At 39.5% G+C, this 12,880-nt stretch overlaps 1 protein-coding gene across 1 annotated transcript; it reads right to left on the bottom strand.

The window, feature by feature from the left end:
• Window positions 1-2,445: 2,445 nt before the first annotated feature.
• On the bottom strand, window positions 2,446-8,364 carry gjd2b (gap junction protein delta 2b). The gene is made up of 4 exons (XM_042390865.1): window positions 8,331-8,364; window positions 7,658-7,952; window positions 7,441-7,548; window positions 2,446-5,656 (listed from the first exon to the last, which is right to left on the bottom strand). The coding sequence occupies exons 3-4, from the start codon at window positions 7,509-7,511 to the stop codon at window positions 4,813-4,815; spliced, it is 915 nt and encodes a 304-aa protein (XP_042246799.1). The 5' UTR covers window positions 7,512-7,548; window positions 7,658-7,952; window positions 8,331-8,364; the 3' UTR covers window positions 2,446-4,812.
• Between the last annotated feature and the right edge of the window lie 4,516 nt (window positions 8,365-12,880).

Here is a 12,880-nt window from a genome sequence, read left to right as displayed (position 1 = left end):
GCCTAGGGATGTGCAGAGAGCCCACTATTTGTATTTGTATCTGTATTTGTTGAGGCAGCAAAATGATTTGTATTTGTATTGTATTGCAGGAGTACTGTGATGTTGTTATAGAGCTGTAAAACCTTTTAGGGAGTAGGTTAAGGTGGATAATTGGGTATACTAAGTGTGTGACACTGGAGGCCACTGTCATGGAAACAAAGAATATCAATAAATATTTGAATTTTATAATGTGAGATTTTTTAAATTTAATCAACAGTGAATACTTCATGGTGAAATTATATACCTCTGAATTTATGAAACCTAGAATTCATTCAGTTTAAAGTCCCCTGTTTTTTGTTTTTTCCAATTCATGAAAGTATATTACCATTACAATTCATAAAATGTTTATTTTAATTCATTCCAATTCATAAACATGACATCAGTTTGGATTTAGTCTTTTGATCAGATATCTATCAGGTTACAAAGAAGTTTAAATGAGTGACTGGAGAGCATGGACACTTTTGTCATAAATTCAGATAGATGGTTTTCAAAGTAAAATATGTCAGCGCTATAAAGGAAGTGCTATTTAAATTTCAGCATAAAATATTAAATTTCACAATTTAAGGTTATTAGTTAAGTATAATATTCAAATCATTGTGGCCTTTCTTTGCTTCCACAGATATTCATATCTTGACAATTTCAGCAGCTCAGCTGGTCTCTAGTGATTACTCTGCGACACACTGGTGCACCAAAATAATCTTAAATCCACTCTGTAGCTTTTTCCGCTTTCAGCCACGTTGACTAAGAGAAGCTGTCCACAGATACACTTCTTATTGTAATTTACAAGAATTCACAGGAGCAGCACTGTTGTACAATATTACACCTTCTATTGAAAGATTGAAAACATGAACTTTAACCATACCCTCAGACAACAAAGTTTATCTTTAAAAACAAATTATATCTTATGCTTAAAACACTCCTAACATCTCCAAAAAACAAAGAACAAAAACAACAACAACAACAACAACAAAAAAAAAAACAGGGCAGGGCAATTTTGTATTTTGTATTTATTTATCTATATGAGTGTATTATTTGGATAAATCAACACATATTTGAAATGCAAACTGTTGATTTTTCACCTGAAAAATCCCAAAACTTAAATTTGTATCACAATTACAGTTGTAGAATAAAACACACACAATGGAGCAACAGCGATTTTGGGCATTTGGAACAATCTCTACTAAATGGTAAATTTCTTCTGAAACATACACAGGAGTGAGGAATTAAATTCCCACTTAGTTAAAGTGTGTGTGTGTGTCTGAGAGAGAATGCAGGTGATAGTGTGTTGCATGTTTGAGAATGAGAGTGCTGAAAAGGAGTTTATCCTTCACTTTTTCTCCTCAGTGTTGCAGTCATCTTTGCAGGACTCTGCCCCACTGCCGCACCACCATCTCATACACATGCATGTATTCACACACATATACCTGTTCACATACAGTATATCCACATACAAATCCTGCTTCCTAGATGGTTAAATGCACTTTTTCATTTTGTCATTTTGTCTTTTGGTTGATAGTAATTCAATATATTTATGGCCATGTCTGTGTATGAGTGTGGAATATATTACTTCACTGTCTTGTGAACACCATGACTTCAAAATGTCAACTTTTCATTAGATAAGAAAGCCAGTTCTGTTTATAGCTTTGTGTTTTTCAAATATTCCAAAAGGAGTTATTTAGCTTAAGAAAAAGGAAATCTCCTTAACCTGTAAAGGAACAATGAAAAAGTTTTTCTAAAAAGAATTGGAGTTACATGGTTTTCAAAAGATAGCAAGGCTGGCTAAATTCTACATTTCGCTTACTTTCAAAAATAATGCATCCTCCAGTACTAATAAGTATTGTGTAAATCTTCTTCCCCTGTGCTGTTAAGCTCCTTTGTTGTCCAAAAACTATTAAAAACACATCAATGAGCCACACTGCTGCACTGGGTGACATGTTCCTTTATTACCATGAACACACATTGTAGTTTATTTTGACTCAATCCCGCACACACACCGTCCTGCTGCCAGAAATACTCACTAGAACACCAAATGTGTATTAATCAACTGCTGAAAATAGTACCCAACAAATGCATTATATCTTTCTGTTTGAGTAATGATGTAAAATTACTGACCCTTAAAAAGCAAACAAACAAACAACAAGAGATTTGCATCTTCAGTAGGAACCAAAGGGCTTGGAGTTCAGAGCCACAGACAGGGTAGGGAAGTCAGAAAGTATTGGTTTGGGTTTTTTCATGGGATTGGTTGACAATAAGAAAAATATAGAATAATCTTAGCCTTATCCTTTACTATAGTTTCCCAAGCTGTCTTCCCACGATTTAGAATCTCATAATTTTTCATTTCTCCAAGGGTGTCCAACATGAAAGCAGCCATGATGACCTTGTAGGCACCTTTATTGAAACCTTCAACATCACACACCACACTTATCTAGTTCATATAGCTTCCCTTTTATTACAGATGCTTGTCATATTCATTTAACAGTGACATAAAGTATTGTAGCACCATTACCACAGTAATGCATCACCTGTTTTCCCAATGAAATTCAAATATATGCTTCACTTGATTAAAATCAAATGAGTCTAGATTAAAATCACCCTGGAATATGCGATGGCTGGTTGGGGTTTATGTTACAAATTGAAATCAAAGATGACAGCAGCACATCATTTCCATACAGGTCTTCAGATGATAGAGGATGATATCATGATAGTCCAAAGTGGAATTTCATGTGTTTTCATATCTCTGGATGAAGTTAAAATACTCTAAAGATGTATGTAATATAATATATTTATTAACATGAATGGCACTTGATGACATGAAAACAAGAAACATCACAAATGAAAGAGATGGGCGCTTAGGTGTAATAGAAAAAATAAATGGCGGCGGGTTTCCAGACACCACCTTCCTTCAGCTAAAGCAAAGGAGTGATTGTTAGGTTAAGGTCAGTGGTGCAAGCACAGGCATCCTGAACAATGTGATTGCTAAGAGATAGATATTTGAGATGAGAGATATACTGTAAGAATGTGTTATGTATTATAATGTCAAAATAATCTTGTCCTTGACACAGCCACATTGTGTTTTACTGTAAAAATATTGTTTGAAATCACTGGAATGTCGTTAAAACACCATCACAGCTCGAAGCAGACAGATATGTTCATTTGGCTTGTTAGTGCAAGAATACACTCGGTGTCCCCAGACATCAGAAAACCACTGAAATCTCATTCACTATTTGGCCAAAAGTATGTGGACAGTCCTGTGCAAATGCTTTTTGTGTACTTTTGGTCTGGGGCTGTATTTCATGGTTTGGGCTGGGCCCCTTAGTTCCAGTTAAAGGCGCACTCCATCAAAGTTACACACGAAGTCAGGTTTTCCATCATGAGGAGTACTACTCAGCGTGTAAAAAAAAGTTGTATATTTTCTGTGTTTCTGGAGGTGTCTGAGAAAATAAAAAAGAAAAGGTAACATGCACATTATTGTAATTAATTACCAGTTGCCAACCTTGCTAGGAAACTGAGAGTTTTGATATCTCCACTTTGGTGCTTGATGATACAGTAGTAAGGTAATCAAATCTGGAGGCCTCATGCCAAAATCCATCATTCAAGGTAATTAACCCATGTTTAATTAATTTAATAAACAATGTGAACATGGCATGAAGCCAGACACTATTGAGTTGCATCATGGGAAATGTAGGATGCAACAGTTTTGGAACTTGACCCATATTAAGGACTAAAGGTCAGGATATCTCGACCTTAAGAGTGCCCCAACTTTATACAAGTGCAATACTATATAACTGGAGCTATAACTGATGTACCCCTGTAAGAGAAATCTCCAGCAGTTCAACAACTTTGTGACAAAAGTTTGGTGAAGGCTCATTCCTTTTTCAAAATGACAGCATTCCTGTGCTCAAACTCAGCTCCATGAAGCTGCCTCCATGCTTTTCCCAGTTTGCTATGGAAGAACTTGACTGGGCTGCACCTCAACCCCATCCAACACCTTTGGGATTAACTGGAACACCGACCGTGAGCCAGACCTTATCACCATCAGTGTTGGACCTCGCTAATGCTCTTGTGGAATTGGAGCAAAACCCTGCAGCAGGTTCCAACATCTGGTGGAAAGCCTGATGCCTGAAGCCAGAAGAGTGGAGGCTGTTACAGCAGATTAATGAACATAGTGTCACCACATGTTCAAGTTTGGGAATGTTTGGGTGTCCACATACTTTTGACCACGTAGTGTATCAGCCTAGGCTTTTAAGAAGCACTTTACAAAAAAGAAAACCCTCATTAGTGTCTTCTCCTTATTAGTCCGACAAACAAACATTTGATTCGTTTGTCTCTTGGTTGTTCATATAAGACAAATAAAGTTGATATCATGCCAAATTCAACACAAGCTTGGCAAGATAAACTGTTCATCTCAAGGAAAAAGTCCAGTCCCACTGAATTTCATTTGAAGACACAGGCTCTATTCACCATCATTCAAATCTCTGATTTCTTGGAAAGGGTGAAACATTCTGTTAAGGGGGTACACATTATAACTACACTTGTTTCTGATGCAGTGTGATTTATTTCAGAGATTTTATAGAAACCGAAAATCTCTGAAAGAAGTTGACTTCCACTGGAAACAAATAAAATCCCTTCCCCTTAATCTCAGAATGTTTTACTTGTTTTGTTTCAAGAGTAAATATGGAAAAATAATTTGTAATGTTGAATGTTTTTGCTCCACATTCTTGATAACTAGTTTGTACACAGCTGTCCTGCAGCCTCCTCTATGTATGTAGGCAGTTACACATATGCAGAGTCACTGGACTGAGTGCGCCCAAAGTTGGGCATACTCATCCTGGGTAAGTCTTTGTTACGGATCTCGTAAATGGACTTCCTCCTGGCCTGCACTCCTCTCACTGCAGTTTTGATCTTCCTCCAGCCCAAGTGGTTGAGCTCTGCTAAGTTCAGCACCACACAAATGCCACTGACTGCAAACATGAAGACCAGAAACACTGTCTTCTCTGTCGGCCTGGAAACGTAACACTCTACATCTTTTATGCAAGGATATCGATCACACTCGTACACCGCAGGGACGTTGAATCCATACAGGAAGTATTGACCCACTAGAAACCCTATCTCCAGTGCATTTCTAAACACCACCTGAATGATGTAGAACCTGGAGATGCCCTCCTGCCTCCTCATTTTTGACTTTGTAGTTCGCAGGGCTGAGTGAGGAATGTCCTTGACCTCCAGGCAGTCAGGCTCTGCCTCCTTGTTGGAGTTTTCTGTGTTCTGCAGCACTCCATTCACAATGGTGTTTTTGATCTTCTTGCTGTCATCTCTCTTCATGGAGTCCTGGTCCTTGTCCAGGGAGAGGTACACTGTAGAGTAGCGCCGCTCCTTCTGCTTGGCAGACTGGTGGACAGAGTAGGTGATGAAGCAGAGGCTGGGGCAGCACACCATAATGATCTGGAACACCCAGTACCTGATGTGGGAGATGGGGAAAGCTTTGTCGTAGCAGGCCTGGTTGCAGCCCGGCTGTAAGGTGTTACACACAAACATGGACTGCTCATCGTTGTACACAGTCTCTCCGACTATCGCCACAATCAGAATCCTGAAGATCACGACCACTGTCAGCAGGATCCTGAGAACAACAGCAATAGATATATTGAGATTTGCATCAGATATGTAAATCTAGCTTCCCCCAAAATAAAATAGTTAGTGTTCTTGAACCTTTTTGATCCTGGATTTCTGAGAAGTGGAGTTCACTATCAATAGGTCAGAATAGTCAAAAAATCTGAAAGTGACATTGAACCAAATTTACAAAGGCACAACATGGACAATCACTATTGATTGTGTTATATTTATAATATATTAATTGTTACTAATTGTGTTTTTAAAGCTACTTGGTGATCTTGGCAATGGAGCCATAGCCACAAGGATGGACACAGACTGTTCCAAATGTGGTGATGACAGCACAAACTGAGGAAAACATGGTTTTGTCCAGTGTTTCTATGACAACGTTACCAATGATGGCAAAAACGACCACAAAACAAAGAAAAGTAAAGACCGCTGGTGAGAATTTATATATAAACGACAGAGGTTTGATAGATTTTTGAGTTTGTGCGACTAAAAACTTTTTAGTTTGATGAACTCGTACAGGTAAAATGGTGAAGAGTTTATAGGAATTCAGCTTGGACATTAAAATGTTTTACACTGATAGAATCATGAGGCTCCAGGGTTGAAATATATTAGGAGTCAACATGTGCATCAAAGACCCCCATCAACCCATATTCTGGTTGCTTCAGGTTAACAGGTATTTAGCCACACTACTACTGACTACTGACTTTCTACTAAAGTATAACATAATGTTGTAGATGTTTCATGTCTTTTCTGTGTTCTTCCAGGCAGCACTGGCTACAAGAGATTTTCCATATGAAATTAAACTTGCAGAGACTTGAAACCTGAATGAATTAGGTAATCAATCATTGCACATCTGCTTTTAGTGCTGTTATATTATTGTGTTGAGTGCAGGCCACTCAAATCAGTCTGCACTTACACTACATTACCACACAGTTATTAAATCATTTACACAACATTAAAAGCAAGGGTGATGTTCACTGTGATGGATCAAAATTCTACCCAGTCACTATTATTAAATAGCTTAAAATTCGCATTGTTTTCCGATATAAATCAAACTGTTTAACGAATTTTCCAAAATTCAGGTGTAGTTTTGAAGTAAGTGTTGAAGGCAGAATCTGAGACAAGATGAATTTTTTGCATGTACAAGATTATTTTCTTTATTTACAGTCTTATACTGAAAAAAACAAATACACTGAATTGTGCCTTCATGCATAGATTGATGTCAGAAAAACGCACGTAAAGAATGAAAACATTATTGTCATACCAGTATTTTCATATAGTAGTGAAATGGAAATCAAACAAATACAAATCATTGCCTACCAGAAAAAAAAGATGAATTCACAAGTCCGCAATTAAACTCTTCAGCAATTGTTCCAGTTTCTCTACAAGTGAACCGTCAGTGAGGTGTAGGAGAAAACGGAGCCCTGAGTCTTCAGCACTGGACAGCTCCCAGTCTGATTTGGCAGCTGTTTGGGAGCTTTCCACTGCTGAAATCCTGTGTGGGATTCTTCATATTGTTATTAGAAATATACGTTTGCCCTAAACATTGTCTTCAAAATGGCCTGAAGATGAAAACACCTGCTTCCTTTGATAGATCACTTTGATTTTAATCACTAACCAATGCTTTTCAGGTATTCACTGTTCACTGAATCAGTGTATTCTAGATGTTGTGTGGGATTTTCCCCAGCTGTACACTCGTTTTACTTGTGCTGCATTTTGACTCTAAAACCCTTATTCAAAAAGGAATATAACGCTTGTTTCTGTGTGTCTTTTCCCAACTCTTACCTTCCGATCATGGTAGAGTGCTGCTGGACAGCCGCCTCCAAGAGACGCTCTAATATGGTCCACTCCCCCATGATTGTTCATCCGGAGAAGATCACACTCAGGCGCAAACTGTGCACAGAAAAATTAACAGAGGTTCCTATTAGTCCCCTTCTAGGTCTCCGAGAGTTGCAACAGTATCCATCAAATTCATGGACGTGTTTGTGGTGAGTGTATTTACGCGTGTGCACGCGTTTCTGAGCTTGAGCTCTCCAGTCCCTTCGCTCTCCAGGCGCTGATTGGTAGACAGCCCTCCTGTACGGCGGTGTTGGATCGTGTGTACACGGAAGAAGGGTTGTGTGTGACTGAGTGCAGTGTGGAGCTCAGTGTGCCGCTCAGCGCTAATCCCGCTTAAGTAGACTCCTTTGCGTCACACACACACCGGTTGGTGTTTGGAGAGGCTGGGGACGCACGCCTGTCGAGAGCAGCATATCCATCCATCCACCGCCGCCCTCCGAGTGAGATGATGTGCCACACTGCAAAAAGTGACACGCTCAACAAGTGATTTTATCCCATATCCACACGGACTGATCAGTCTGACGTCAGAATAAATTTAGTTAATTAAGGTATACTGAAATGGTAGACTTATGACTCCCACAATGTATAATAATACATTTTTATGATGGATAATTGTTATTGTTATTGTTATTATTATTGTTATTATTATTATTATTATTATTATTATTATAATAGCACTTGTAGTGCTGTAGTACTACTAGTATACATAATACTCATAAAAGTGTACATGTGTTTGCGAAATGATAGCTGAAGAGTTGTCCCTGTAAACTACATTTGACAACATGTGATAAGCAGCACTAAAAATTTAGATTTACTTACCAAATCTAAAGACTCACCTGTTATCAGTTCCTATGGTATCATGGCAATGACTGCTGAAAATATGAAACATTTATGTTATAAAGGTAATGATGGTTGGGTGCACAATTTTGCATGTGAGGATTTACACAATGAGCATGTTGATTGCTGTGCTTTAGATTAATATAAACTATTAATAAAGCAGCCAAATTCACTTTGGTCACCAGGGCAACTGTCAAGGCATCATTGGGTCGAGCGACTAGAAATGTGAGAAAATTAACTGCGGATTTGAGGATTGCACAGTGTGTGGAGTTGCAGTTGTAGTGTTAGTTTTGGTAATTTGTACTGTATCTTCCAAATTTAAGTGCATTTTAAATAAAACAAACAAACAAACAAACAAAAACACTACTTGCCACGATTTCTTGCCAGTGTAGGACTCTCTTGCCTTTGCAGTCAGAGGTCTACTAATACGTCAGTTACTCTCTGTCACTGGTGCCACTGCAGTACTACTGCTCCTCTGTTGAGTAAATGAGTGACAGGGTTACTGAGTGAGGATGATGTGAAGACACATCAGGGAAGTATAGGATATCATTTGCAGGAGAGAGAAGACTTTCTATATATAGCCATTTGTTCCTGGCTGTTTATAGCAGGTTGAAGTGTATTGGATAAACTTGCTTCCAGAGAGTAATCTCTTTAACTGCCTCACTTTGTTTCCAAATACAGAACAACTTAAGAGGACAGCCTGTTGTATTGGTCTGTCAACAGCAATCCAATTAATACAGTACTCACAGTAAATGATTTAGGATGGATATACTGTACACAATTAAGAGTAAAATACAGATTTTAATGCCTCCTATTGACTTAGGAGTTAATATTCTGCTATCACAAAACACAGATCTGTAAATATTAGTCACACAACCAAAGAAAGGACTAAGTGTAGGTATGTGTCCCGGTACTTGTTTATTTATAAACCAATAGATTTTGAATATCCGTCCAAAAGATGAACCACACAAAAATTGCGCGTGTGTAAACAAGCTACCAAGAAGGCTACCTGGATGTTTTCCTTTGTGTCCAGAGTGATTACGCTAAGGAGGAACAAGGATCTGATGGAGAAGAGAGGAACATGGACTTACTTCACATGTGTTCTCCATTCCAACCCTTCATGCACTATAGGGGTTTCAAATCAGGCTATATTAAGATGTTTACACCAAACACTGAGACCAGAGAGATATGCAGACAACCAACGGGAGTTTATTTCATTACACACGAACAAACAAAACTCAGAAAATCACCAATGCAGACCCCTTCAACTCATACCCAACCCCTATTTATGCCAAAGCGAACGTGACTTCCTGCCTATGTTTTTTGGCACTTTCGTGGGTCAATGATCGCTTGGATTTTGACCAATGAGAGTAGGACATTTCTTAATTTCGTTTTTGCATGCTGTGTGTGGGTGTATGGTGTACTTTGCCCCCCTTTCTCACTATTCCCAGATGTCTCCTGTTTGTCTGGTGGCCTGACATTTTTTGGGTGTGTCAATGATCAGCATAAGTCAAAGCGACCTGGCAACAAGAGTATTTGCTTTTCCAGAGATTGTAACTGGACCTTTCGAAAACAACTCCTTATTTATCTCTTCTGGTTATGCAGCTGTTTATTTAACATGAAGTGCTCTGTGTATGATTTGGTACAATTCCACATGCTATCATGTTTTTCCACCTCTACAGCACACCTTTAGGCATAATGTTTTAGGCAATGAACAGCTGGAGGAGTGAACAGGTTGGGATTTCTGAGGGATATGCAGACAAGTGTGATGGACACGCTTTTGGGTATCTTGCTGAAATTGTTCATGCAATGTCATCCACCTCATAAAGGGAATATTGCTGGATTAACACACTGAAGGCTGATTTGTTTTGTTTTGAAGCTGTTAACTTTAATAGAATTCTGATTCAAAGGAATAGTTCAACATTTTGGGTAACACACATTCTCTCTCTCTCAGGTGAGATCAGAGGATCAATGTTGTCTGTGTCTGTGTGTTAAAAACAGAGCTGAAGTCAGGACGCAGTTAGCATAAAGACTGGAAGCAGGGGGAAACAGCTAGTTTGACTTTGTCCAAAGTATAACCCCACCTTCAAAACAAAAAACAAACAAACAAACAAACAAAAAAATCAAAGCTCACCAACATGATAAAGCTCCCAAATGAACACAATATAACTCATTTACTCAACCTGGACATGAAAAGAAATGTAAAAACAGCAGTTGATTTTAGGGGGATTACATGTTGGACACATTTCTTGGTGAACAATAACCTGGAGCAGTGAGGTCCTGAGGTCTTTTTGTCACAGTGAGGTTGCCACTTGTACTCTCTTGCACACTCTCTCTCTCCTAGCTGGAGACAGTGCACAGAAGTACAAGGCGAATTAAAAAGCAAAACAAAACAAAAAACAAACAAACAAACAAAAAACAAAAACATATAAGTATTTGTGTGTGCCGAGATACACAGGAGAAGCAGAAGCCAGGAGAATAAATAGGATGTTCTCCCCCGAACCATCCAAAGTGTCCTCTCAGTGCAAGGTAATAACATGAGAACAGATCCTCCCAGAGATGAGACTGAACAATACTGGAAGAACATATGGGAGAAGGAGACATCACATAACACCAATGCTCAGTGGCTAGTGGATCTAAGAGCAGACCACAGCAATCTCCCAGAACAAGATCCAGTGACCATTACAATGGCAGACATCCAAGAACGAGTGTCAGGTATGAAGAGCTGGACAGCACCGGGCCCGGACATGATCCACACCTACTGGCTAAAGAAATTGACTGCACTCCATGAACGCCTGGCAGCACAAATGAACCAGCTGCTGATGGATGGGACACACCCAGAATGGTTAACCCAAGGGTGGACAGTCCTGATCATGAAGGACCCCCAGAAGGGCATGATCCCATCCAACTACCGGCCAATGTACAACATGGAAGCTCCTGTCAGGCATCATAGCAGCTAAGATGAATAGGCACTTGGCCCGATACATGAGCAGGGCCCAGAAAGGAATTGGTAGCAAAACCAGGGGTGCTAAGCACCAGCTACTGGTTGATAGAGCAGTTACCCAAGACTGCAAGACCAGGCAGACCAACCTGTGCACCACCTGGATTGACTACAAGAAAGCCTATGACTCAATGCCACACACATGGATACTGGAATGCTTGGAAATATACCACACCAGACAGGACCCTAGGTGCAGGCTGTGCAAAGATACTCCTGAGACAGTTCAGCACATAATAGCAGGGTGTAAGATGCAGGCAGGAACAGCGTACATGGAACGCCATAACCAAGTGGCTGGCATAGTGTACAGGAATATCTGCACTGAGTATGGGCTGGAAGTCCCAAGGTCACAATGGAAAACACCTCCTAAAGAGGTTGAGAATGACCAAGCCAAGATCCTGTGGGACTTCCAGATCAAAAATGCTGGCTAACCAACCGGACATCATGTTGATTGACAAACAACAGAAGAAGGCAGTAGTGATAGACGTAGCAATCCCAAGCGACAGCAACATCAAGAAGGAACATGAGAAGATCGAAAAATATCAAGGGCTGAAAGAGGAGCTAGAAAAGATGTGGGGAGTGAAGGCAACAGTGGTGCCAGTGGTAATGGGAGCACTGGGGGCTGTAACCCACAAACTGGGAAAGTGGCTCCAGCAGATTCCATGTACAACATCTGAGGTCTCTGTCCAGAAGAGCGCAGTCCTAGGAACAAGTAAGATACTGCGCAGAACCCTCAAACTCCCAGGCCTCTGGTAGAGGACCCAAGCTTGAGGAAGACACACCACCACCCCCCATGGGAGGGGGGTGAGAAGGGGAAAAAAAATGTGTATGTGTGCGCTGCACTGGCCCACAGCGCAAAACGTTTCAGCTCCAAAACTGTGAGATGCCTATGATTTTTGGCCTATTCTTTTCTATTGGCCTTCATCCATGTCACATGACTGCCAAGTTTCTGTCTGCACAAACAAACAAAATGGCTGACATTTTTTTTATTCTCAGTGGAAATAAAATATTTTAACATAGTTTCAGCATTGAAATACATTTTGATAACATTTCTAGCAAGAAATGTGCATTTTATTTTCATTCAGTGTATTATGTTTGGTTTGTCAGTTATTATGAAGATCGTTGTAGGCTTTCTATTGTTGCTATGGTGGTTGTTGTGGATGCTGTAATTGCTGAAACCATGTAGTTGCATGTTGTTTGAATCATTGTGTTGTGTGGTTATCTGAGCTGTTATGTTATTTATTATTTTATGTAACTGTTTGATGATGTTCTTTCAATAAAAAACATAGATTTTAGAGCACCCCAGGGATGAACTGAATTTGAAATCCAGAATATGAAGCTTTGCGATTGGCTGACAGAGGACCCACCAAGAAGTATTTTCCTCACTGTCAAAGTGTTACGGTTTTCTTTTAATGATGTCTTTAACATTTCTCAACACAAAAACACAAAAGTGTTCTTGATAACTAGGCAATACAATAGGTAACGTTAAGGCCATCGGTTTCAATTATTTCTCCTTCAATTCTGAGAAATTTTTTTTTGTCAGTTTTTGAT

Source organism: Thunnus maccoyii, chromosome 17 (assembly GCF_910596095.1).
Source record: "Thunnus maccoyii chromosome 17, fThuMac1.1, whole genome shotgun sequence".
Taxonomy (NCBI): Eukaryota; Metazoa; Chordata; class Actinopteri; order Scombriformes; family Scombridae; genus Thunnus; species Thunnus maccoyii.
This window is presented reverse-complemented; position numbering and strand designations above follow the sequence as displayed.

Excerpts from the sequence above, each read along its gene's own strand:
- gjd2b (XM_042390865.1), bottom strand. The coding sequence starts at position 7,511 with ATGGGGGAGTGGACCATATTAGAGCGTCTCTTGGAGGCGGCTGTCCAG. Across the intron at positions 5,657-7,440 it reads CACTCTACCATGATCGGAAG|GATCCTGCTGACAGTGGTCG; the intron begins GTAAGAGTTGGG and ends TGTTGTTCTCAG.